This window comes from Hydractinia symbiolongicarpus, chromosome 5 (genome assembly GCF_029227915.1).
Source record: "Hydractinia symbiolongicarpus strain clone_291-10 chromosome 5, HSymV2.1, whole genome shotgun sequence".
Lineage (NCBI taxonomy): Eukaryota > Metazoa > Cnidaria > Hydrozoa > Anthoathecata > Hydractiniidae > Hydractinia > Hydractinia symbiolongicarpus.
Genome location: NC_079879.1, coordinates 6426296 through 6453881, shown reverse-complemented (window position 1 = coordinate 6453881; position 27586 = coordinate 6426296). Strand labels below are relative to the sequence as shown.

Sequence of the window (27586 nt, the reverse complement as noted above, 5' to 3'; positions counted from 1 at the left end):
AAATTAAAATTTTGTTTTTTAGATATATGTATGTTTAATATAAGAATGTAGGGACATCTAACTTAAACTATGGACATTGACCCCTTCAATGAAGACGAGGTAAATTTTTTACAACAAATTTTAGTTTAACCTTTTATCCTTTCTTCACATTACTGTAATAGTTCTTTTTTTAGCGTATACATTGTTTTTTTTTAGGCAGACAGACTATTCTTACTGTCAAAACCAACATGTTTTGTTGTGTTTGGAAAGCCTGTAAGTTTGCTAGTGTATTTATCATTGACCCAAGTAATTGATGCAGACATTTTAATGAAAAAAATATTAAATTAGCACAAAGGAATTATAATTGTATGTTCTTAAAAGATTATCAAAAGTAAGTTATTTTACGTGTAAAACACTGGATATATTTTAGGGGTCTGGAAAAAGTACATTAGCACGAAAATTTGCAAGAGTGTGGAAATGTGTTTTGGTAACCAGTAAGATTATTTTAGTTTTCTTTGTGAATTAAATGTAAACTTGTTTATCGATGTGTTTACAAGTTAAGTACAAATGTAAGGAAATTTCAATTTATTTTTTTGTTATTGTGAAGTTCCAGACGCAATACAAAGTGCCATAGAGTGTGAAACAGAAAATGGGAAAAAGGTATAGTTGTTTGTTAATAAAATAACGCTACATAAAGTCAGTTTTGATTTTATATAATGAAGTTTGCACCTTAGATAGCAAATCTGTAAATGTTGTAAAGCTTTGAGGTTATCTATAGTAGTCTTAAAAACAGTCAATTTTTTCCAAGGCATATTATACCACTCTCTTAACTTTATCATAATACTGGTGAACATTTTTACTAGAGAATAATCATGCAATGAGTCTGATAGGTTTTCCTCATTATTTATGCTTCTGCCAGTTCTGGCAACTGCACAGATTGAGTCCTGATTAGATCTAGGCACAATGTAAAAATACTTGCAGTAGCACTGTTTCAATTTCATCATGTAGTGTAAAAGTTTTACGCAGAATATAACAAAATTAATATCATAGTAGTACATAATATGCTATGCATCAAATGTTTGAATTGGTTTAAAGTCTAAAATTATATTTCTCATCTTTGTTCTTCTTTAGGCACAAGAATATTTGTTTAAAGGGGAAGCAGTCCCTGAATCGCTAATTTTGGAGATCTTAATTGAAAAATTAAATTCTCCAGAGGTGATGCATCGAGGTAAAATTTGCAGTATTTACTTCTCTCAAATTTCTCTTTTTAGTGATGAGTTCAATAGTTTAATTTTTACAATATAAATTATAATCCTATGTTCATCATAGGTTACATATTAAAAGGATTTCCAATGCTTTCAACTAACGGTACATCCATTGAAGAACAATTGAATATGTTAAAGACTCTACCAATGCCTCCAGATTATATCATTAATTTAAAGGTATTACTTAAGGTGCTAGATGCCTTTACCGTAATGCTTCGAACAAACGCCCGGGGGTTTTATTAAATTTTTTGACATCTTGGAGGGGCTTCTATTCAAAGGGAGGGGGGGGCGTTTAAAAGAGGGAGGGCGTTTATTAAATTTGTTACACTTTGTCTCTTTTACAGTTTTTAAGGATACCTATAATATATATCTTCACAACAGAAAATAAAAGATATTCACATGTTTTTCAATCTTAAACCTAAGATTTAGGAAAAAAGTAAGTAAGTAAGTACACTTTTACTATTGCCTCACATAAACTCCTCTTATGAAGGAGGGGCGTATATTCGAGGGGGGTGTTTATTTAAAAAATGACTGAAAAGGAGGGCCGTCTATTCGAGGGGGGCGTTTAATAGAAGGGGGGCGTTTATTCGAAGCATTACGGTATTAGAAATATACCTGCAGTGCAGTCCGAGTGTAAAGCTTCCGCGTTGGCACAACTTTCATAAATAAATAACTTTCATGATAGACCATTATTGCTTAGAGAAAATAATTACATCACATTTATTGCGGTTCATTGCGACTTTTGTACAAATAACAATAACCTGTGTGTGAAAATGTTGAGTATACTTTCAGTGCAAATTCTATGGAATTTGTAAACAACAGTAATTTAAGATGTAAAATATAACTCTACTGCTATATTAAAAACAAGCCTGAAGTGACCCTGAGGTACATTTACAAGTTGGACTCACCTGAAAGATTTGCATAATCCACTTTTTGTTAAAACTTCATGTAATTCCAGATAGCTGTTAAATAATTATTTTTCTTCTCGCTTGACCGCTATCTTCAACCTTCTTCTTTGTTAAAAACTTTTTAACTAGCTAGTCGTTTTTTTGGCCCATTACTCTATTGTGCAGGATTTATTGCCCACTTTAATTTTTACTGACTGTTATGTCCAGAACAGATGCCTTCTTGCCACAACGTGAAATGAAAGTTCTGTACAAATGGTTAGTTTTTTTAAAAAAAATATACTGCATAAAGTTCTTTACAAACTGTTATTTTTTTAAAAAAAAAATAAAAAATTTATAATTCTGCATATGTTCTCACATAGCTAAACATTCAAACTAAAAATTAAACGTGCATGATTTTTATTTTAAAGGTCTTTTAGTTCAGATGCATGTTGTAAAATTTACTGATTAACATGCAACACTATTGTATATGATTTTTATTTTTAAAGGATTTATTTTGGAAGACAAAGAAAAGTTTGCTAAAGTATCAAGGTGTAACTAACTATAAGCCCATGAATAGTTATGAAAAAAAAGTTGAAGAGTGGTGGGAGAGGGGACTGATTCTACCCTCCAGCATGAATTGCGATAAGGGCAGTTATAGCCTTTGTAATTCCAGATGACACTCGATATTTGCCAACGTAATGACAAATATGTTTGCAAACATATATCTTTCCGTCAGAAGTTATTTGTTGTGTTATAAACAAATATTTAAAAAACAAACAAGAACTGGATATGTCATTGGGATTGATTTGTCATTAATTTTTATCTTGAACGATATTTTTTTCTGAAATACAATTATCTAAAATTTTCAGAACACAATATAAATATATTGTTTATTACATACATTGCTCTAAAACAATCTCTATTTCTGTATAACTGTAACTTGCATAAGTAATCATGATGCTAATCCAAAAAGACTCACATGAGGAATTTGAAAATTAAGATAGACATTTGCTGCAGTACAAACTTTTTTGTTGTGCTAGAAATAAACTTTTGCTGCACTACAACGCTGTAATAGTCCGTCTTAAAACTACCAAATCAAGATCAATAATGCCAGTTTTTTTTACTTTTTTTTACAACATTTACTCTCATTCCTCAGCTCTTTTGGGACCTGAAGAATAAGAGTAAATCAAAAGATAAAAAGGATCAAACTTAACATCAATTGTATGGTGAAGGACGGAACCTAGCACTTTTGAACTTTGAGGTTCAGAATAAAGATCATATTTCCTTCAATAATTTGTTTGATTTTCAAGGTTTTAGCCATATTAATAGTCACTTTGCAATGTATTTTCAACCTGCCTTGTACTAAAGGCGATCCTTTGTATGTAGTTGATGACAAAGTAGCAAATAATATTGCACCACGTAATAAAAACTTTGTTGAATGAGACATCTATATTGTTAAATGACCAATAGTTCTTCCACTTGACCCCACAAATGTTTTAACAACAAATAAATCAAATGAATTATCTCCCTCGTGAGTAGTTGTTCATTTATATTATATTTAGGTTGCCAATACTTTTGGTAATAATGGTAACCTCTAACAACAAAATTAAACTCGAAAATTTAAGAAACCATATTTGCGTGCCCATACTTGTTTTCGTCGATATCTTGTTTTATTCATCAGTCTATCTTCCCTTTTTCTCCTTGGAACATTTTCGTTGTCATGAAAATTCAATTGCATTCCCAAATTACTTCACCACAGAGACTAATTTTAAAAAAGTAAAACTGCTGTTTTTAAGTCATTATCAAATTGCAGTGCTACCAGAAGGGAAAACCCAAAAGAAAATTCTCCAGGTATATACATAAAAGTATCATAAATTTTAGACAAACATATTCCAACCACTTGACCTTACTGTAAATGGTTCTTTCAAGGCACTGATGACGCAAAAGTTTACGGAATAGTACAGTAAAAATCACTAATAAAATAGAAAAGGAACACCCTTGAATAACATATAAGTCAAGTTAAAATTATCAGTCCTCAAGCAGTTGCATATAGGTTGTTTGATGAATGCCTACCACCCTGACACCTGTAGAAAGGTCAGCAGTAGTAACCAATGGAATATCAAAAGAAGTTGCCGACACACAACCCTCTGTCAAATATTCTGATTAAAGTAATGCTGGTCACACATCAGTTATGGATGAAGAGGAGATTAATTTTTTTATTTATGAAAAAAAAATATCCGCCCTGTGACAAATGGGATGGAAGTTACAGGCAGGGAATTTGAAATGCGTTCAATTTATTCGAGGAGGATAAAAATAATGATTATTACTTAAATTATAATCTCTGTAAAATATTTTAAATATATCAAGAAATAAATACTTTAGAAACCTTCTGTAAAATGTATATTTTCAATAAACTTAAAAATTAAGTCCATGACATTTACCAAATAGTAGCCAAACGCGAAAATTAGTTTTTGGAAATCTACTAGATCTTTTGGACTCCTTAGAAAATAAATCCCATGAAAATGTCTGTCTGTGAACATTTTTGCCCTTAAGATATTTAACTTATTTTCATAATGGCAGCAGAGAAAAAACAAGGAAAACCATTGCAAAATTGGTACAATTTTATTTTTTCTAAACAATTACAGTCACGAAAAGAACAGCATACCACAAGCCAGTCTTTTTCAAATGTTTCCTTTGAAACATGTTTTTGCTTTTTACCTTTTTTTTTTTTTGGAATATATATGTAAAATTAAATAATCAAAATGGAATATAAATAGTAAAAATTTGTTTTCATACTATTCAAGCTTAGCTTTTTTATTCAACATTTTGTGTAAATAGCGTCATATGTATCACTTAAACATAAGTCCTATGTGACAAGATTTAGATGCAATTCATACCCAACAGACACACAATCCTAAACACATAGTGTAAACTAAGCTTTACTTACTGGTGTTATAACTGCATTCTATATATTTTTTATTTAAATGTGTTCTCTTTTTACTGTCATAAATAATCCGCAAGGATTTAATTTACAGTTCCCAGCTTATGTTTCTTATGTTTTCTTTGATTAGATTGCAGATAACGACCTGATGAAACGTATTGTGGGAGTTAAAGTTGATCCTGTAACAAACAATTTGTACACAAAGGAATTTTATGAGAAAGAATTTATAGAAACTGCTGCACAAGAAACTAAAGAAGATGGAGATGAGAATGAGGAGGGTGATGAAGAGGAAGGAAGTGATGTGGATGATGAAGAATCTTCTGAAGAAGAGGTTCTTAAGAAACTTTTTATAACTGATTAAAATTACTTTAGACTTGCATCATTTGTCCAGTAATTTCATCCAACTGATTTTTCTTCAAGCAATTTTTTCGAACATTAATAAGTTTTTTAAGCTGCCAGTGACTGCTATTGCCATGTCTACAAGGTTTTAATAATTTTGTTTTGTAGGAACTGCTTGAAGATCTTGATAGAGAAGAACAAACAAAAGAACTTTTCGAGAGATTAGTTGTCCGAAAAGATGAACTTTCAGAAAATTTGTCAAAAAATTTAAAAAATTACAGAAAGCTCATGCTGAAAAAATTTGAGGTATTTAATAAGGCAATTTTTGGTCCAATTAGTGAAATTATGTGTCTCTAATCTTATAACCATTTTAAGATACCATTTTAGAATCTCTCTTGAAAAATGAAACATGATAGCAGCTTTCTGCATAAGGGGAGTGTTGCCAAGAAGAATCCAACTAGTTTAATGTAGAAGCATTTTTTTTTCTTCGCCTAACAATAAACTATTCTCTACTTGCATTCTAAAGACGAAAGTTTAAGTAAAATGAATTTGAGTAAAATAGATTTGCCATTTGCCATTCTTAAGCACATTAAATGAGTGTTTGGAGCCAGCTAGGTTTGCAAAAGAAGTCTTTTATGAAGGCAGGAAATGTAAGAAAAAGTCCCTGTATTTTTTAAAATATTTTTATATAAAGAAATAAACTTTGCAAAAATTGTGATTAAAAAAAGGTCATTCTGAAAAGGCCTACCATATCGTTATGATATATCTACAACATAACCGGGCCTAGGTTGTAAAGCCCTGATTACAGCAAAGTCAGTTTTAATAAGTGGTTATTGAAGATATTATTTCGGTTAGTCTGTTCAGTATTCATATTACTGTGGAAAGTTTATCATTTCTTGAACATGATAGTTTAGTAGGCGACACAGTAAGAGCTAAAGTAAGTAAGAAATTCGACGTGTAAGAAATTCATTAATCGCAAATGGATACAGTCATAAAGTCATCACGCAAGTAGAAAATAAAATGAAGAGAAGATGCAACGGAGACAACAAGGAAACATCAGAGGAATTTATCGTATCAGCATTCCTACCCTTTGTACCAGGTACCAGCGAGATCCTTTGTCGAGTTTTAAGGCAACACAAGATCAAATGCATTCTTACCTCTAAAGACACCATAAGAAGCACTTTGTCTAAACCAAAAGACAAAATAAACCTGGAAGAACAAAGCAATGTTGTTTACGAAATCCTGTGTAAAGATTGTGATGCAGTGTATATAGGCGAAACGAAAAGAAAGTTTAAGCAACGAGTACAAGAACATATGCGCGCAGTGAGAAACGGAGATGTAAAGAAAAACGAAATTGCGGACCACAGCTGGAGCAGAAGTCATCAGTTTAATTGGGATGAGAAGAAAATCATTGACAGAGTATCAACTTCCTGAGATTTGGTTACCAGCCCTACAGAAAAAGTAGTTACCTACATCCAGGTCCGAAAATGTTAATTACCGTAATTAGCTGTAATTATCAGCTCGTTTCTGATTGGTTAATTTTTATGAATTTCGATCCTCTGCAATTATATAAATACATGCGCAACATCATTTTACTTTGCCCAATGATGGGAGAAGGATCTCCCGAAACGTCGCCTACTAAACTATCATGTTCAAGAAATGATAACTTTCCACAGTAATTATAATAAGTGGTGTTTGACCTGGGTTTATTTTGGTATAAAGGGACTAAAATATACGGTATATAAAATCATTTTTAAAAGTTATTTTTATACATTAACCTAATTTAGGGATCACCAAAAAATAATTATTTTCAAGGGTACCTATCATAATTAGGAAAAAAACATTTATCAGAGCAAAATGTGCACTAAATTAGAACCAACCAATATTATTTCTACAAAAAGATGTGTACTTGTAATTAGGATCCTGTAATCACAAAATGAAAGTTTATGTCAAAACTTAAAGTGTCAAGAAGGGCTAGATTAAAAATTAATAATTTCAACGTCAACGAAAGAGACACTAATGCTTCTGGTGGAACAATAATAGTAATAGTGTAATACACATTTTACACTTTTTGTTTGTTTGTTTTTTTGTTGACCTAAAGAAATATAAAATTCTAGGTAGTGCAATTTGAATACTCTTTCTTTATTTATGTTCCTGCGAAACAGAAAGTTCGCATTAACTTGGGTGACATGAAAATTATTTTTAGAAATCTTTTAAGAGGGTGTGCTCGTAATAATTAAGATCTTTTTTTCCTTTGTTGTACTTCATTTTCCTGCCTGCATTAGCACGCCTATATTAGAAAAGCAACTTAACTGTTTTGTTTATAGAAAACAATTGAATGTCTAAAAAAATACCTACCACTGTTTTTGTGCCAAATCTGATTAGCATTTAAACATAAATATTACACTCATCTGTTACCAAAATCCTTTATTGGTTTTTCTTCTTAGGACTATATTGCCGAAAATGACCAACAAAAAGTTATAGAACTGGATGCTAACCTTCCTGCAAAAATTTTGTACAAGGTATGTAATATCTGAAAAATTCAAATTTATGCTCTTGAGATATTTCTGCTGGTAATAAATATTGATGCTGATTTTGATTTTATCTGCTAGAACCTGATAGAAAAATTAGATGTTTCTGTGCTGGCTCGTGCTGTGGTGCCACAACGTCTTCAGGGTGGGGAAGACCAAGAAGAGATTCCAGAAGACATGGACACAGAAGATATACTTCGAAGTTTAGCGGTATCGGAGATGATAGCACCTGGCTTTCGTTGGCGTAGAAGCAGATGGAATCGACTCTGTCCTGTTGCATTATATGAAGGAGAATGTATTTCGGGAAGTCCAGAATTTGCTGTCAGGTATCTAATTTTGTTAATCTTGTAATCTTGTCTAATGTGAATTACTAATAAATGTTTTGGGGACTTTAACATTGTATTATGTATGGTGTGGTTATTAAGTTTTTGTGGATTTCATACCATGCTTAAATGCAAGGGCATCTACATCATAAAAGACAAGAAAAGTGCTTTTAAGATAAAATAAAATTATAGCCTTCAAAGTTTTTTTTAATCTTTGGAATTTCTTTGTCTTGAGAATACAATGTTACGAATATGCATCATTACAAATCACTTTGCTGCAGGAAATGGTATAGTACGTTTGCATGGTCATATGCACACAAAATGATGTGTTTCCATAGCAAAATGTAAAATGACAAACTTAATGAGAAAGTCACCAATTCTGCACACCAAAAGCCACTTCTGAAAAGGAGTGATATATATTACCAAGTTTTAAGTTTAACAGAGAGGCAGCATAATTTTCAATCTTCATATTTAGTTTTTTAGATAAGATGTACCTGCTGTCTTCTGTTGAAGCCTTGAATAAGTTCATGAAAAATCCCAGACCATATGTTCTTCCACCACAGCCTACACCTCCCTGTAAACTGATGGTTCTTGGTGCTCCGTTATCTGGAGTAACAACTTTGTGCAAAAAACTTGCAGATAAATTTGGTGGCAAGGTAAAATGTAATCTTTTATTTATTAATTCTTTTTTAAAAAAAAACCCGAGAACCCTTGTAGTCACATCAAAAATGCACTAGCTTCACTTTTAACAATTATGCACAATGGATTTGAAGAGTCCAGATACTCGGAAAAAGGGGCAACTGATGTCAGTAAAAATTAGTTCTATTTAAGTTTTTGGATCTGGCTTTATTTAAAAATGGGTAAAAACCAGTATCAGATAGAGCTTCTTTTTGTAATTTCATGCACTTGAGTTTATAGATTTAAAATGTGTGAGGACAAATCTACAATAAAATATTTACTCAACTTTTCCTTGTACTTGAGCATCTTCTAGGTTTTTTACAAAGCTAGTGGTTCACTATGTGGCAAGAATAATTTTTGAAATTTAGGTTTTCAACATGGAAGAGTTAATAGCACCACGCAGGAAAGAAGTTGAAGAACAGCTAATAAAAGACAAACATTCACAACTGCTTGCTGATTGCATTGCTAAAGTAAAAGCAGACAGAGAAGCTGAAACGCTTGCTCGTAAAGTATCAGTCAGTGATAATGAAGGTAAGATAATGATTGGTTAACAGATGACTTTTTCAGTGTGTATGACATTAAGTTTGCAATATGTAAAATTAGTTTTTTGTTGTATGTTTTGTGAGTTTTTTATTCCACAAAACACAATTTAATAAATTGACCACCTTACACATTCTTTGCATACACTAAGAGTCCTCAAACATAAATTTTCACATTTTTTTCAGTACTAATTCTCCACATAGGAAGGCTAAATATAGCTACACATAGCTATACATAGCTAGTAAAAGCACATCACTATTTTATTAAGTTGCCTCTCATCAGCTTTTTTTGAAAAGGGTTGAAAATCTTGATGTAATCAGACTCTTCAAAAATCCTTTTAAAATTTCAAGATTAGGAATGTCCTACAAATCCTAGCTTTTTTCTCGACGTCAAAGTTTAAAATCTTTTATGAATTTATTTTTAAAAGTCCTGAACAAGTTATGTTCCCTTCTGCTTTTTATACTCAAAATTTTGAAAAAATGGGGGAAAAGTCCTCAAAAATTTCTTTATTTTAAAGGACAAAATTGTGTGGTCACCCTGTCAAAGGCATTCTGGAAGTATTCAAGCAGAAAAAACCCGAAATATGAAATCTCCTAAATTCTTTTTTACAAGTGGCAACCATAAAAGCATAGTAATATGTGCTAACATTAAAAACTTCATAATTGATACGAAATATATTGTTTGTTTAAATCCAGTCAGTCCTCTTAAAAATTCCAACTTTTAATATGGCATGATTTGTTAACTATGTGTTGCAAGTTTCATTGCTCCTTTCATAAAAAATCATATTATACCACTACAAACATCATTAATTGCATAATTTTTCTTGACCACAAAATTTAAAAGTGTATTTACAATTTAGAGGATTTTGAAAATAATGGTGAAGAAACTGAAAGTAAGAAAGAGGAAGAAGAAGAAACCGGTGAAATTATCGAGCAGGATATTGATGAAAATCATCCTATGGTACAAACTGATTATTTACTCTACTAGTGTATTTTTTAGCATTGCTATGCTTATAAAATTGTCAGTCTCAAGATAATGTGACTAATGTTTGCCATTAATCTAATTTCCAAACGCTTTTAAAAAGATTTTTAAAGATATAAAATTTATTTTAGTTAATAAATTAAAATGTTCCAGAATGTATTTTAAGTAATTAATTAGCATTTATGCACTTCAAATTAATTGTTTGTCATTAATGCTGTGTTATTGTACAAATCCCATCAACAAATTGATGTTTTTCATTTTAAAGGCCCTTATTAATTGAGGGTTTAATTGCACTTAAGCCTGAAATCTAAGCACCTAAAGTTTAGACTGGATATATACATTCATTTACGAAGCAGTTGTTGTTGATATGTTGGTGTGTCTTCACAGGTATTGGATTTGATGGCTAAAAGTACAACTAATATAGAAGAACCCAACATTTCTGCTGGTGACTATGTGGATTGTTTAGAACAAGCTCTTCTAAAAATGTACGAGGGGACGGAAAAAGGACCAAGGTATTGGTTTTTATTGTGTTTTTTTAAAGTGGACTGAACTACTTACTGGGGTTTGTCATGGAGCAAACTACTGTTTTTATAAACATTTGCTTTTTTAAATTTTAGAGATTTGCTCTTTGGTAAACTGTATTTCTGTTGTTGTTGTTGTTGTTTTTCTTCTTCTTGTTGTTGTTGTTACTGTTGTTGTGTTGTTGTTTTTGTTGTTATTGTGTTGTTGTTGTTGTTGTTGTTGTTGTTGTTGTTGTTGTTGTTGTTGTGTTATTGGTGTTGCAGTTGTTGTTGCTGTTTGCATTCGTACTGATGTTCTATGATTAATTTCTTTTAGTGCTGGTGGCTGGATTTTGGATAACTTTCCAAACACAAGGGAACAGTTTAACATGATGGTTGATAGGGGCATTGTTCCTGATGATGTTTTTGTCTTCAGAGATGCGAGCAATAATGAAATCCTTATTAATCGATGGATTGAAAAAAACAATGCTGGTAACTACTATTAGCCTTGTATTGGTTGTATTTAGTTCTCGTCAATTTCTGTATTAATACCTGTTGTTTGTCCCTACATGATTTCGTAGCTATGCTACCGGCTCACGAAAGAGCAAATGCCACTACCGACTAGTATTGTGTAATTCATTTAGACTGTGTCGTCAATTTTAAAACTTCTACACAACTTCTACTCTGTGCGTTTTAGTACTCTCTATCGACATTGTCAATTTATTTACCTTTGGACTAGTTAAGCTCATTTTCAGTCTGTGTAATTTAATTTATTTACGTCAGTAAAAAAATGCTGAAGTGCAAATTGGCAAACCTGTGTTTCATGTCGGTAAATAATATCTCCCCCCCTTTCTCTTAGTATTTTCTGTAGTTGTAAGTTTTTCGACATGACCTTGCCACAAATGTTGCACAATGTTGTGATGCTAACTTTTTTGCCGTTGACGTTAACGAATTTGCTAATGTGGGAAGAATCATTTAAAATTTGTATAATATTTGTATAATTGCTTGATATGAAGCCATACTAATACAACAAACAAAAAAATAATATATTTATATATAAAAAGGTCGCTTAAAACTTCCTTTCAAGGAATTTCTTTGAAAAAGTATTTCTGAACGATTTCACTCAACTCAAATACTTTTGGCGAATTTTTCCAGAAATTTTTTTTTCGGTAGGAAAAGTAACAAAATATCAAGGTGTAACTATAAACAATAAACTATAAAAGTTATGAAGGAAAGTTGGAAATCTTTCCAGCACGAATAGGATTAAAAAGAGGCTGCATTCCACACAATTTTTTTCTCTGTAGCATTCAGTGTACTTTGAGAATCTCATATTTAACCACGAACAACTGAGTAAGTCTAAATGTAGCTTAACTTGTGTGAATGCCAGCACAATGGCTTCATATCAAAGTGAATCATTTGCTTTTAATTCCTCTTTTCTTTGGATACATTAGATACATCAACAAAAGAGGGTACTGAATTGTTGCAAAAGTACCAAGATTCTTTGACCAACTTTGATCGTAACTGGACAAGCTTGCAGTCGACAATGCTAAATGCAAACAGCATTGAACCATTAATTATACAATGCAAGCGCAATGAAGAAGAAGCATTTACTGTTGCTGCCAATAAAATGGAAGGTACCTGAAAATATAATAAAAAGTGTGTCTACTCTGTTGAGACTGTCAAGAATTTTTTTAAATTATTAATAAAATGTCAGAAACAAGTAAGGAATATTAGCAACTTCTTTGATATGACAGAGAAATGTCAGGACTCTTAGATTATTTGGTCACTCAGAATTATTTTCATTTTTTAATTGGCATATCGACAAAGATTAAATTTTTCAGTAGTTTCAGTATGTCTGGAATTTACTCAAGAAATGTCAAGAAAATAAAAGTTAAAATAGAGTGGACCTTGTCTTTCTAGTATAGTTTGAAATATAAGTTATTTCCATGTTGCATTCAAGGAAAATACCTGCCGAAAAATTCATTTATCAAGTAAATATTGTAGACCGCTTTCCATTTGGGCGTTCTTGGCCGCAACTACCAGAGTTTTGTATCTGGCATGCGCATTAGAATTTATTTCTGAACGTGAGGCCCGTGTTTTAACAGCTTTAGAATTTAAGACATGTTAACTTCCGAAATAGACAAATCTTTAACAACAACAAAAAAAAAATGCAGGAAACGCTGCCCTCTTTAATTTAATGGAAATTCGCCAGCGTTTAATCTTTTGTAAGTCACATCAGATGGTGATAGACAATCTCAGTGTGAGTCACATCAGGCGGTGATAGACAATCTCAGTATAAGTCACATCAGATGGTGATAGAGAATCTTAGTGTAAGTGACATCAGATGGTGATAGAGAATCTTAGTGTAACACACCCTATTTCATGCATGTGTTCAATACCTTAAGTATTGTGTATAGTCTACTTTATTCTTTGAAAGTTAAGCTGCCGGATTGCTTTTTACATATTTTTTGCATGAGATCGAACATATCGTTTAGGTGTATTCCAGTATCATGGTTGGGAATATACTGGTATGGATCAAGATGAAGAAGAGGAAGACCTTGCTGCTCTTGAAGGAGAAGAAGATGAAGATGAAGACGAAGACGAAGATCCAAACAAGAAGAAACCCTTTGGTGAAACACGCCATTTTTGTCCCGTTATGTTAAAGGAGCAAAATGTGTTATGGCCTGGGTCTTCTGACTGTGCTGTCAAATACAGGGAAAAGATTTACTTTTTATCAAACGCTGAAGCCAGGGAAACTTTTCTGCAAGATCCGGAAACGTTTCTTCCTCAGTCAAAACCGTTGAAGGTATTAATTTAATTGTCCGCTGGCAGGCATCTAGATATTTATTAAAGTCGTTTTTGTTTGTTTGTTTGTGTGTGTGTTGAATTGTTGATTTGTTTGTTTGTTGTTTTATTATTGTTGTTGCTGTTATATTTTTTGTTGGTTTAATAGACTTTCCTTTTTTATTTCGAGTGTAATTTTATGTTGTTGTTTTTATAGCCACCCCCTGTTAGATTATTACTTTTGGGTCCAAAAGGTTCTGGAAAAACTCTTCATGGCAAACTTCTTGCGAAGAAGTTCGGAGTTTTCCACATATCGTTTAAAGATCGCTTACAAGAACTAATCATTCACAAAACTATGAAAAAAATAGGTCCAGAATTCGAAAATAAAGTAACATTGACCGATTCAAATGCTGAAGAAGATGAATCAGATGGTAAATTATTTGTTCTGATTGAATTTTTGTCCTTTAATATACAATGTGAATGGAAAATAAAAAGGTACAAGGTCAAACATGGTTACTAGAATATATTCTTATTGCATTTTGAGTGCTGAAGGAATCTGGGCCCAAACTTGTGCTGCCATAGTCACCCTTACATCACTCTAAAATTTGAAGAAATCCATCTTCAATTTTACTATGCGATCTGGCATAACCGCAACTCTTTCGCCCTGACGCCAATTTTATCTTACATAGGACGATATTTTTTCTTATAGCAAAATATATTTTAAGATTCAATATAACTTGTAGTGTCCAATGTTTCTAGCTTCGAATCCAGCTGAAGACGATACAGGAGAAGAAGAAGAGGAGGCAATTGAAGATACACTCACAGAGTTTGAAGAGAACATTAGAAATAATATACTGGAGAATGAGCCCCTTAGCAATGAAACGCTGGATGAAATCTTGATGCCATGGTGGAAGGAAGAACCATACAGGTATCTAATCTGTTAATTGTAGTATTTCTTTTGTCAGTACTAATTCTATGTATTATTTTTTTCTAGCGTGTTTACCAAATTAAGTATTAATTACCACCTTATGAAGTTTATTTCACTTTTACGTTAACATTGTTTTTAATGTTTTGTTTTGCTTGTATCATTGCTTTGACCCGTTTTTATCCCAATTGGTTAAATGATATGATCTTTATTTATTTAAAGACAATACAGTTTCTAAAAATATGTAAGATCTAAAAAAGACTGGATAGGGGAATGTGGTCGGCATATTATTATTATATATTATATATATTAATAATGTGTCTTATATGTTAATGCTTATTATAAATCCGACTAAGTTATACATACACAAAATAATAGAAATAAAAAAAACTTTTTAAATTAACTAAGGATTTATAAAAAAAAAGATGCACAAACATTTGCAGTTAAGGCGTTTCAACTGTCGCACCTTGTTGCAAAACATTTTAACCGAGGAAGCAGGCTTCACAGACGCAGGTAAGGATTCCCACAACTGAGCACCGATATGAAGTAGCGCGTGGCCTTGTGGTTATCGAGTTCGCTTCGTAATCACAAGGTCCGTTATCACAAGGTCCGTGGTTCGGTCCACAGCGCGGGCATGTTTAGCAAGTGTCTTTACTACAGCTACTGGTCAACCCATGCTATGTGAGAGAAATTGGGTAGGTAATGCCGGTGTATACTTAATGTATAAATGTATACATCCCGAACACAGGACCCACATTGATAACAGTGTTTCAAACACTGAAGTGGCTATATCCTGTATAAGTATTCGGAATAATAATAAAAGACAGATTTTAAACCCAATTTCGTCGAGTTAATTTTCTTTCTCGTGAGTGATAGGTCCATCACTCACGAGAAAGATCTCAAGTTATATCTAGAATTCAAATACTTACGCATGTAGGAGGGGTTTAAACCGAATTTCGTTATGAATATTGTCATCCGTACTAACACTATTTACAATCGATGCAAAAATCAAGTTATTAGCAGATGCAAGGGTGCTAGACCTTACATTGTGCTTCAGCGAATAATTATTAAAAAAAGGACTAAATTATAAGCTAATAAATTATTTTAAATGCCACGAGTCTGCAATGATTTTGCGGTTTTTTGTGGCAAAAATCAAGCAATTCTGCGTAATGCTAAAATCAAGGCTTACTCTCCTGCATAGGATATTGACGTCGTTACGAAATGTTAAACCATAATCAATATTTATCCCTAATAGTTCAATTTTCTTACACTCCACTAGATGCTGACCATTTACAGGTACAGATGATGGTCGTTCTCTAGGCTTTCCAAAGACAAAAGGTTGCACTTTTTTATATTTACCTGAAGTCCATTTTGGCAAAACTACGTAAAAATAAATACAAGCGAATTTTTTTATTTTTTGCTGCAGTTCAGCGACGTTTTCTTTATAAAAAGTAATAATTACAAATGCTGACGTCAATCACTGAAGTAAAAAGTCAAAACATTCAAATATATATTAAAAAACAGGGGTCCGAGAACAGAGCCTTGTGGTACACCGATCAATACATTCAACCACGTGCTATATCGCCCTTCTACCCCAAATCTTCTATTTACAATTACTAAGATCCAAAAACGCTTAAAGATAATTCAAACAAAAGCCTAATTTAGAAAAAATGTTTATAGACCTCATTTTTGTGAAATGTTAAACAAAAACAATGGGCTGGCCGTAGATCGGTTTTGTCTGTTGCGGGGGCTTGTGCATTCTAAGCAAAGCCAGGTCATTTAGAAAACAAGACTTGTATTGTTATAGTACTGAGCATCCAGTTTGAATATAAAATTTATTTTACAGGTTCTCTAGCAGTTGCAGTTGTAGCAAACTAGAACCGTTATTGGCCGTCATAGAAATACGAATTGTCACGTTTGTCTTGAAAAATCAATCAATCAATGAAATAATTAGTTATTCGGTCTTACGTTAATAAATAAATTCAAAAATTAGTTTACCTATAATATGTATTCTAACAACCTTATTTTGTTTAGGACTTATGGTTTTATATTGGAAGGTTTTCCACGTACCGCCGAAGAAGCGAGATATCTGGCGGGTACTGGTTTGTTTCCTGATGTTACAATTTCGCTGAATGTGTCAAGTGAGGATGTGTGTAATCGGTTGATGCCACCTTTGCTTGACAAGTGGATAATTGAACGCGATAAAAGTCGTGTGGAGAAAGAAAAGAAGAAGGAGGAAAAACTAAAGAAAAGGGTAGAGAATTTTTTGGCTTTGCGTTGGCTCCTTTTATCCAAATTTTAAATTAAAATCGAATTGTTTAAAACTAGGTCATCCCTAATACCTGAAGTGAAAAATTAATCATTGCGAAAAAATTAAACTCCCTGTGAAATTTTTAAGAAATGCAGTTTCGCAAAAGTTGAAAGTTTGTTTTCTGTTGCCTAAATAGCCTTTTTTTAATTCTTTTTCCATTACAACTTTGGTCGCCTAGTAAAATATAATTACTATAAAACCTTTTTATCTGCGAAGTTACAATTTTTAACTTATTCTGCTTGTTAAAAAACGCGCGTGTGTAACAATCCATGGGAATATAAGCTTAAAACGTGATATTTAGGTGATCCTTCCGCCAGACAAACTGTAAGTTAGAAATGTATCGAGGGGAAGAATATTAACAACGGAATCTTAAAAATCTCTTGATAAAATGAATAAATACAATAAGCGTCTTTGGCAAGCTTTTTATGAGAGAGCATGAAAAATGCCATACTTGGTGAGAGTCAAATTTAGGGCAAGGGAGATTTGTCACGATTATGAAACGCCTTTTTAAAATAGAGTACTGTTGACTTTTACTTTCTTTCAGAAGTAAATGTTCTAGTAGTGGTCGTGCCAACACGGAAGTCTTTACACGATGTCAAAAATGATTACTTTGATACCATTGTTGTATATTATAATTCTTTTTTTTCACAAAGGAAGAAGAAAGAAGAAGAAGAAAAGAGGAGAAAATACTCGAAAAAGAAGAAAGATTAGCGGAAAAAGCTGTAAGTTTATTGCAGTGTATTTATAGGGGCTACAAAACGATTCAATAAGCTTAATCCCTTGCAATTTTTGAAGAACGGCGTGTAATAAACGAACCACTCAAAAAATCAAGGTGCAAGAAACTATACACACTTTAGAATCACATAGACTTCTAGACAACCTGTTTATGAATAATTACTTTTTTATTTTTATTTTTTTAAAAATGAAAAAATTTTCTTGCAATATTCTTTTGGCGGTAAAAATAGGTACGGTCTGTAAAATATACTAAATATCAGTAAATCGAAAGCTTGTTTTGACGAGAAAACAGAGACAACACGAGAAGCTGTATTTGTTAAAAAAATGCTATGTTACTATCTTTAAAAAGGTAATTAATACTTTTAAGAAGTTTTTAAAGTCATTGTTGTTGATTAGGCTGGCTTTATGTACAATAAACTATGCAAAATTTCTACATATATTAAGCTAGTTAGCTAGTTCAAAAGGTTTGAAGTTTATTTTATTAGAAAGTTTGAGTTAACAGCAAGAGTGATACTTATATCGAACAAATCATGGATACATGTAGGGAACTTTTCTGTCATTTTCTGTTATATTTGGATACCCAATATTATATTTAAAATAATTTAAGATATTGTTTTTGTCCTCAGTGATAATAAACTTTTCCGCAGTCATTAGCTTCACTTCCGTGTAAATCACTAAAGTCGAAAACTAACAACCGTTTCGTAGCATCTTTAAATGTTATGGTTTTTTACGTCCGCGCTTACTAGCATTCCGTGTAAACCTGAAATGATGTTAAATGAGTATACAATGGATAAATAAGTAAAGATGAAGCTATTAGAGACAAGAACGAGATTTTAAAACGGTTATGTCAAATGTTGTTTTTGTATTTGTAAGATAAGCTGGAAGTGCCCTTTTTTTACGCATAAAATTGCAAATGCGATATATTTCTGTTTGGGACAATAAACAATAAAAGAGAAAGATTAAATTTGCTTAAACTTAGACGTTCATTTGCCAGTTGAATAACATATACTGATTTTCAAAAAACACGTATTTAGTAAGCTACTTCTCTTCTCGCACAGGCAGCTGTTCGAGCGTCAGGAGAGGACGAAGAAGAAGAAGGTGCAGAAGAAGAGGAAGAAGGAGAAGTTGACATTGATGAAATGATTGAGTTGGAGATGTACGAGGAGTTTGGTGATATCGAAGAAGATGAGGAAGAAGAAGAAACACAAGAGGAAGCGGTGGAAAGAATAAATATGGACCTCGCGGAAAAATGTGACGAGCAAATGTTGGAAATTGAAAATGTTTTGGTAGGTTTTTTAAAATTTTGTTCCAAGATAATTTACTACGCAACAACTTATATACCTTACAACTAACCTTTGCGCCTAATAACAAGAGTGAACATAGCATTGGTAACTATGATAGATGACAGCGTAGATGTATTAAAACTTGTGTAAGAAACAAACTAAACTGTTTAATTAATCATTTATGCTTTATCTTTGTCTATTTTTCTGACTATTTCCTCTCCCTTTGAGATTATGTTATCATTTATTTGTTCGTTTATTTGTTCGTTCATTCATTCATTCATTCATTCATTCATTCATTCATTCATTCATTCATTTATTCATTCATTCATTTATTCATTCATTCATTTATTCATTTATTTATTTATTCATTCATTCATTTGTTAATTCATTCATTCATTCGTTCGTTTATTCATCCATTCATTTATTCATCAATTAATAATACATTCATTCCTTTACTCCTTTATCTATATACTTCTTTAATCATTAACGCATTCATTAATTCATTATTCATTTATATATTTGTTCAGTCATTTATTCATCCATTTATATATTCATTTATATATTTGTTCATTCATTTATACATTCATTCATTTGTTGTTTCTTGTATCTGTTCATTAATCCATCTTTTTGTTTTCTATTTTACATTAGGAGACTATAGATGATTTTACCATTCCGAGGGTAGATGTAGAAGCTGGAAGGAAACCACACATCACGCAGTATATTCTTATGAAGACATTGAAACAACAAGTTCAGTTTAGATCGAGCTTGTTTGACAAATGTCAAAGTATTACTTTAAGTTTGGCTAAAAAATTGCTTAACAGTGGATACAAGTTACCTAGCAGATTTGGACGTTGGTGCCCTGTGAGGGTACGTAGTTGGTTTTTAACAAAAAATCAAGTCGCTGCCCCTCTCCCCCCCCCCCTCTTCTCCTTGCTACTCTAATAATTTTCTTGTGACAATTACATAAATCACATAAATTTCTAACTGGAAAAATACTCACACAGAATTTTTTTACCGTTTCACTTCTTCCTGAAATATATGTGAAAAATGCTCAATGTAATTATTTAGAAGTAGCAACAAAGAGAAAACGACTGATTTTACTAACCATCTCTTTAAGCCACAATGGAGTTTTATTGAACTTGAAAGATTCGGTTCATCGCAAACGACTTTATTTGTGTATGCTTCTATAATGTATGCTGAAGTGATTTTGAGTGACAGTTTAATTTTACAGATTATCTAATAGAAGTCTCATTTATTTTTTTCGTTTAGTTATATGAAGGTGATGTCATCGCTCCGTATGTGTCAAAAGAAAAGCTTAGCTACCCTGTCGTGTATCGCAAACATATTTACTATTTATCGAACGAAGAGAATAAAGAAAGGTTCATGCAGTCACCTCAACTTTTCCTGCAGCAAGCGTCACCGAAACCGCTGGTTCCAATTAAATTGGCTATCATAGGACCTCCGAAATCAGGAAAGACATCGTGTAAGTTATTGCTTTTTTTACCTTTCTCACGTCTGTCATTATTTCTTAGCAAAGAAAGGTGTGGAAAACAGGTCGTTATTGTCCTTTATAAAACCACAGAAATTTTTGGTGCATTGGTAGCATAGTAGTGTTTTGCTTTGCTGGGGGTGCTAAATTCTTGCTGCCCGCTTAATTACTATTTCGAATTTGCCTAAATTTTTGTCAAAAAAATTTTTTAATTTTCAGTGGCCAACCGGTTTGTTCAAGAACATGGTGTAGCCCGATTGTCAATTGGTGAAGCTATTCGAAAGATACTCCAATCACATCCTAATTCTGAGCTTGTTGAAGAAATTAAAGAGCATCTATTCAAAGGCATGGTAGTTCCAGATGAATTAGCAATTGAAGCATTAGAACTTTGTTTGCTGGATACGCAATGTGTTACGAGAGGGTAAGATAATTACTTCTTTGTTTACTTTTGTTTACCAATGCACATGAAAGCACACAACAAATACTTGGCGTCTGTTTTATTCAATCCTAGAGATTTTTTTTTTGAGAAGACTGTCTTTTAGGAAAAACAGTGGAGCAAAATGAGAGAATCCTGTATCGTTAAGGGTCTTAGCAAACCCTTGGACCTGCTCTAAAATTTTTAATTCAATTTTTTTTATTTACCGTAGCAAGGACAGTAAAAGACATATTCGTGAGTAGGTGTGAGGTTTTTTAAAAATGACGAAACTTTTTTCTCATATGTGGTACATCCTTCAATTTAAACTTTCTTAAGCATCCATCCTCTTGCAAAGAAGTCTTTATGTATTTCACAACTGTTTTGGATCGTTATTGTTACCCTCTCCTGACGAATTTCTTTTACTTGAACTTAATTTGCCACGTTGTCAACTTTTGTTCATTTATTGATATTCTTATGTCTATTTTCTTTCACCTGTAGTAGACTTTCGCTTTCTATTTCGATTACTATTCTGAATTCTTTTATTTACTCTACAGGGATATACTAAAAAAATCAACTATCCGTTGATATTATGGGGAAAAATATTCATCAGAGAAAAATATTCATCAGGCTGCAAATCTGTTAACGACAGTTTTACCTGACAGCCTTTTCTCGTATGATGCGAATCCTTCAATTTAGAATTCATATATCGTTTAAAAGAAAAATGTTATGACTACTTGAGTCCAAATTCGCCACAATGTCAACTGATTTTTTCTTCAGATTTGTGTTAGATGGTTATCCAGTCACCTCAAAACAAATGGAGTTGTTAAGAGAACACAGCATCATACCTCACAAAGTAATTGAACTCAGCATACCTGACCACGTGATCATGCAGCGTGGTGCAGCAGATAGAAAGTCACCATCCAGGTAGGGAGAATATTTCGTAATGGTATCAAAAAAACATTGTTGAGATCTGGTTTTATTCTCATTACATTTTGGAGAAATTTTACTTTTTGTGTGCTTCGCAGTTCTTGTTTACTCTTGAGTTAGTTAGAAACTTTAGTTATATAAATACTAGGTTCGTGAAAAAATTTTCATTAAATGAATTATATAAGAAGACATATATATGTTTAAGTATGGTAAAGGCGTCGTGAAATTTCGTTTACTCTCATTTGATATAGTTTTAAATTTGAATCTGAGTAAGCTATTTCAAATTAAAGGTTTTAGTGGTATCGTGTAACCTGTTTATTGCTAAATAAAAATCGTTGTAAATATGTTATACTAATGGTTAGAGCTTAAAAACGATATTTAGAATTTTTACTAGTCCAACAAATGGTTAAGAATATTCAAGTTCAACAGATTACATTACATGCGAGCTATGATGTAATTTCCTAAAGCGATTTCCTCCCAGGAAATTAGCGTACTAATGACCTTCTAATGTTTTAGGGTCTATCCTCTTCATGACAGTTTAACCATTCTAGCCATACGTGTTGCATGCCATCGAAAAGCGAGCAAAAAAATACGCGAGTTTTATGACAATCAGTACAAGAATTTAGTTACTGTGGATGGTTTGAAATCAAAATGGTGGATATACTCGCATTCTTTGGAAAAGGTTCAGCTCACAGTATCTCATATTCAGTCCTACATCGAGAATACAGCCCAAGGTGAGATTGTTGCTGCAGTTCTAATTGGTACAGTAGATAGTCTGCTAGTAAGTGACTGGTAAAGTAGCTGGCAGTAGACCAATTTTGAAGTTGGAAATTTCATGATTTTCAGTCGAACTATGTTTTAAGAACACGACCCGAATATCGCTCGAAAATGAATTTCGAACGAATGAACGAATTTCTCTCAAAAATGCAAAAAAAATTCAGGAATAGGTATGGCTCTTGTATAAGTTTTAAAAATAAGAAAAATAGGCCGGAATTAAATTAATTAAAAAAACTATTAATTTCAATGTTTAAGTAGACTCCTGGAAGCAAAATATGTCATCAAGCGATTTTAACTACTGCTTTTTTTAAAAACTTAAGGCCTTAAAACTTTGCATATGAAAAGATAATATATTAATTCGGGCATATGACTTCACAATAAAAATAAGTACGAGAAGTTTGATTGATGATGACATCTTTTTTATTTTATTTCATTTTAACGGATATTTCGTCTTGTTACTACAAGACATTATCAACGTAAATTGTTACAATTATACAAGTTTTTTAAATATAATTTTCAACAACTACATAATACACAGAGGACGTATAAAACAATACTTAACAAAACATATAACACATAACGGCAAACCCAAGAGTATTTAAATTATATACCGTTGGTAAGGGTAACGTAAGATAATTGTAACAATTTACGTTGATAATGTCTTGTATGTAGTAACAAGACGAAATATTCGTTAAAATAAAATAAAATAAAAAAGATGTCATCATCAATCAAACTTCTCGTACTTATTTTTATTGGAAAGATAATAATTATGAATCAATATTTGCACCGGCCATTACGACGAATCACGTGATAAAAGTCAAGTCCAAAAATTATCTTAAAATATTTATTTTTTTAAACGTATAGCTTGGGAAATGTCTATTTATAGCAAGCACGCACTGAAAAATCAAGTATACTTTTGATAAGGTAATTGCTAGATTAGTTTGATAGATAACCTTTACCCAAAAACCCATGCAGCGAAAATCGCATTAGTGATCAGGAAATACTTAAATAAAGTTCATTGGTAAACATAATTGAAATGATTAACTCTTGATTTTTGCGCTCGGAACGTGACTACTCGATTTTACGTCGAGAAAAAAAATTGCCAAAAATTAAAAACACATTAAGAACGTACTCAATCATTCATATGGTTTGAGAAAAAAATAATGTGAGTCTAGAATTATTAAAAATCATTTATTTCTCCCAACCGTATAAATTCTTTATTCCAATCCTAAAATCAAGCTATATATTACCAAATTTTCTTGTTAATAAATCTTATTCCGCAACGTCTTTAGAAAAGCACATATAAAGACCTTTTGAAGATAAAAAAGTGCAAAAAAAAATAGCACATCCAACCTCCCTTGAAATATATAAAAAACGTGTTACTATTTTTCAACAAACGATATGAAGCTAGATTTATTTTTTCTTTACTCAGGAAAGGCTGCATCCATAAGCTGCATGTGCGTGACGCCAAAAGAATTTAATGCTCGTCTTGATAAAACAGGAGAATACTGTCCCGTCAGCCTTGCTCGAGACGGTCAGCTGGTCGACTGTAGCAAAGACAAGTCGAACAATTTAGTGGCTGAATTCGAAGGAAAGTACTATAAATTCTCCTCTCAAAAAAACCTGAATGAGTTTTTAAATTGTCCATCGAAGTATGTGCCACCATTGGCTCCACATACGCTGCCAGAGAACCTACCTACAAGAAGATCAGCTGTCTACGTGAAAAACATGTTTCCAGTGCAAATCGAAATGAAAGGTTATTGTCCTGTGACATACTTGAATGGGAAGTTGAGGTAAGTTGAATTTCTGTCAACCTAACTTTTCTAGGTTGCAGGCAGTTCACCTAGAAGATCGATTAAAAAATCAGGTCTACTATAAGCTAGGTGCACTTAAAAAAACAAAATTTTGAAGTAAAAGAATTGTAAAGCTACTTTGTGCATCACTGACATGCTGCCTGGTATTCAGCGGGATTCGATCCGTGGTCCCCAGAATTGGGAGCCGCGGACGAAACCATTGCATCACTACGTGCGGCGATATGTTAGTAATGAACTCAGAAGCTTATACCGCCGGCTTTACACGCTTTTTATCTAAGAAAATCTTTTGCAAGAAAGTGACTATGTATATCTCAGCCTTATAATAAAAGTGTTACCTAATGTCTTCAAATCCCAATTTGGGAACTATAATTTTTTTACTATTTTTTTTTGTTTTGTTTTCTTTCAGATATGAAGCATTAATACCAGGTGAGGCGGACTTGATTGTTGAGTACAAGCAGAAGTTTTATTCCTTGTGTTCTGAAGAGTGTTTGGAACAAATGATGAGGTAAAAAGTGTGACATGAAAACTTTTTTCTCCTTCTGTCGGACAAAAATGACGAGATTTTTTTCAGGTTACGACAATTTTGTTCGACAAGGAAATTGTAATACCCAAATTCTTTGTATTAGTGTTCTTTGTTTTCGATGAAAAAAAACGTTTTTACAGTAAAATTTCTGCATAGCAGATACAATCTAAACCTTTAAAATGTGTCTGCTATAGAGAGGTGTCCGCTACATGAAGGTTTCTCCCATTGACTTCAATTGCTGCAAAATCTGCTTACGAGAGTTGGGGTAAAGTGAAATAGTCTGCAAAATGTTTTCTGTGTTTATCAGAAAAGTGCCGTGTAATAAGCACACAAAATAGTGTGTAATTTAAAAACGGACGATCTCGTGGAGTTTTCCTGTATTATAATACCCGTATACGCCGGTCTGTAACGCATAATTTGTACTGCAAGTAGCGAGACGCACGCCATGCGTTTTAAAAAGGACGGGGAATCCGTCTAGTATATTGCAAATATGCTTTATTTTATTCGAAACAGTAAAATAAAGGCGAGACTTTACAAAACAATTTTCTTTGCTGCAAAATCTGCTCTTAGGCGTCAGGGTTAGTTGAAATCAACTGTAAAGTGTTTTAAAAGAATATATTCCAAAAATGCTATCTTTTATTAAAAAGCAGCAAAATAAAGGCAAGACTTTACAAAAAATTTTTTGTCTTAGCAAAGAAATTAAATAGTTTGACATTGTCTTAAGTAAAATATAGAGAAATTGCTTACAAGACTTGTTTTGTATCACCAATTGTTGACCTTGTCCGTTACAGAAGGATCAGTTTTTTGGTGGCTTTCTTCATTGACGTCCGCTATGTAGAGGTTTTGTTATGACTGTCATTTTATTTGTTCCTGACAAAAGTGTCTGTTGTAGAAAGGTGTGCACTATAAAGCATGTCCGCCATAAAGAATTTTCACAAACATGAAATTTATAAGTAGCATAGGTTGAAGTTTGGAAAGATAATGCTATTAGTAATCACATCAAACTGTTTTGAAATGAGTTTCCTGTTTGCAAAACACTTTTACTAAAACACAGGGTCATTTTATCTTATAATTATTTAGTTCTGTGGCTAGTAGTTACCTTTTATACTTTGCTTTCCGATTAATAATCCTGTGAGTTAGGGTTAGTGGATATCAACGGCAAGACATCTCCTTGCCTATCAATTCTTTGTCCTGCATGTTTTGACTGATAAATTATTCTATCGCACGACGACGTCAAATAAGTTCTAGTTCCATTGACGTCGATTTTTATTAGCAGAAAAATTGTTGAGCGACATTTGTACAACAGTCGCACGACAGTCGCCGTCATGAAGTTCAGTGGAAACACAATGTTGCGCAACAAATGTTGTAAAAATAAATGTTTCCCTGTTCAGTTTTTTTCTCCTGCTGTTCAGCGATAAATTTAATACAGTCCTTCCTTTTTCTTTACTTAGATACCCTGAAAAGTACGCTTCGCTAACGCTACCAGTAAAGCTACCACCAAAGAGGGAACCATTGCTTGTTTCTGCGTTACCAATGCTTGGATATATGGAGCAAACTGTCTCAACTGGGATCATAAAAGCTCTCACTGCAGTGGGCTGTTTAAAGCCAAAATATCCTTTTCTTTCCGCGAAACGGTCAGCGCTGTTATACATGGCTTATCATTTGAAAGGTACGCTTCTAAGGACTTGTCATCTTTCTGATGTTTTTCGCATTTTGTGCAGGTCCCGCAGGAGAAGAGTTTAGGCTTATCATTTACTGAAGTATCTTGTGGTTGTTTTCCTCCTTTTGGGCTGCAATAATTTAGATTTCGTGTTATGTTCAGGTGGCATTTTTTTCAAAAAAAATAGACCATAGTTAGGCCTCTATAAAGCTAAACGTGCTTATGCCTTTAAAACCTGCAAAAAATACACTTAATCTCGCACGTTTTTTATTTCTTTTCGCTTATTTTCTCAGCATAAAATTAGGCAAATTAAAGTATTATATTCCTATAGAAACCCTGGCAAGCCATTTATTTATACCTTTTTTTCTTGTTAGCTTTCAACCCTAACGCAAACGAGTATGTCCGAAAGAAATACAAGAAAAAGTTGCAAGTGTTCGAAGACGATTGTAATCTCATCAGCTATCTTAGCAAGAATATGAGACGCAAATATATCGAGCCTGAAGATAGACCGATTGATTTTGATCACAAGCTTTTATCATTTAAAACCATGAAGAGTGTCCAAGCGTAAAAGTTGTAAATATGGCACAAAACTATTTTTTCATGAAATTTCAGTATATTGAATTTTAAAAACGTTAATATATTTGTTAAAAAAAAAGATCGGAATGTTTTTTTTTCGCGCTGCGTTTGTTTTGTTTTTTCAGTTTGCACTAATTTTCGCGCAGGTGGTTTTAATTAATTCGCAATGCTGCCACCTTTATTTTCGTGGATATTAACACATGAAGTGCCAAAAGTTGGGAGCTATGACTAACAAAGCTTCAATGCGTTAAGAATAACACAAAATTATCCTAGAAGATTGTCTTACAAAAAACAAAGGGAAAAAACAGATTCATACAAGTCAATTTACCAAACTACTTCGGTACATTCTTTATGCTCAGAGTGATTCATTCCTTTTTGAACTTTTTTAGGTGGAATCTCTATA

At 32.6% G+C, this 27586-nt stretch overlaps 1 protein-coding gene across 1 annotated transcript; it reads left to right on the top strand.

The window, feature by feature from the left end:
• Positions 1-27256, top strand: LOC130644437 (adenylate kinase 9-like). The gene is made up of 31 exons (XM_057450050.1): positions 1-99; positions 196-252; positions 410-473; positions 587-639; positions 1111-1207; positions 1309-1421; positions 5203-5403; positions 5580-5717; positions 7859-7933; positions 8024-8268; positions 8741-8921; positions 9312-9474; positions 10343-10443; positions 10852-10976; positions 11302-11456; positions 12416-12598; positions 13460-13770; positions 13966-14179; positions 14508-14676; positions 16708-16927; positions 17638-17706; positions 18778-19005; positions 19651-19869; positions 20272-20485; positions 20711-20912; positions 21684-21830; positions 22350-22567; positions 24043-24403; positions 24831-24929; positions 26399-26616; positions 26982-27256. The coding sequence occupies exons 1-31, from the start codon at positions 70-72 to the stop codon at positions 27173-27175; spliced, it is 5064 nt and encodes a 1687-aa protein (XP_057306033.1). The 5' UTR covers positions 1-69; the 3' UTR covers positions 27176-27256.
• The last annotated feature ends 330 nt before the right edge of the window (positions 27257-27586 follow it).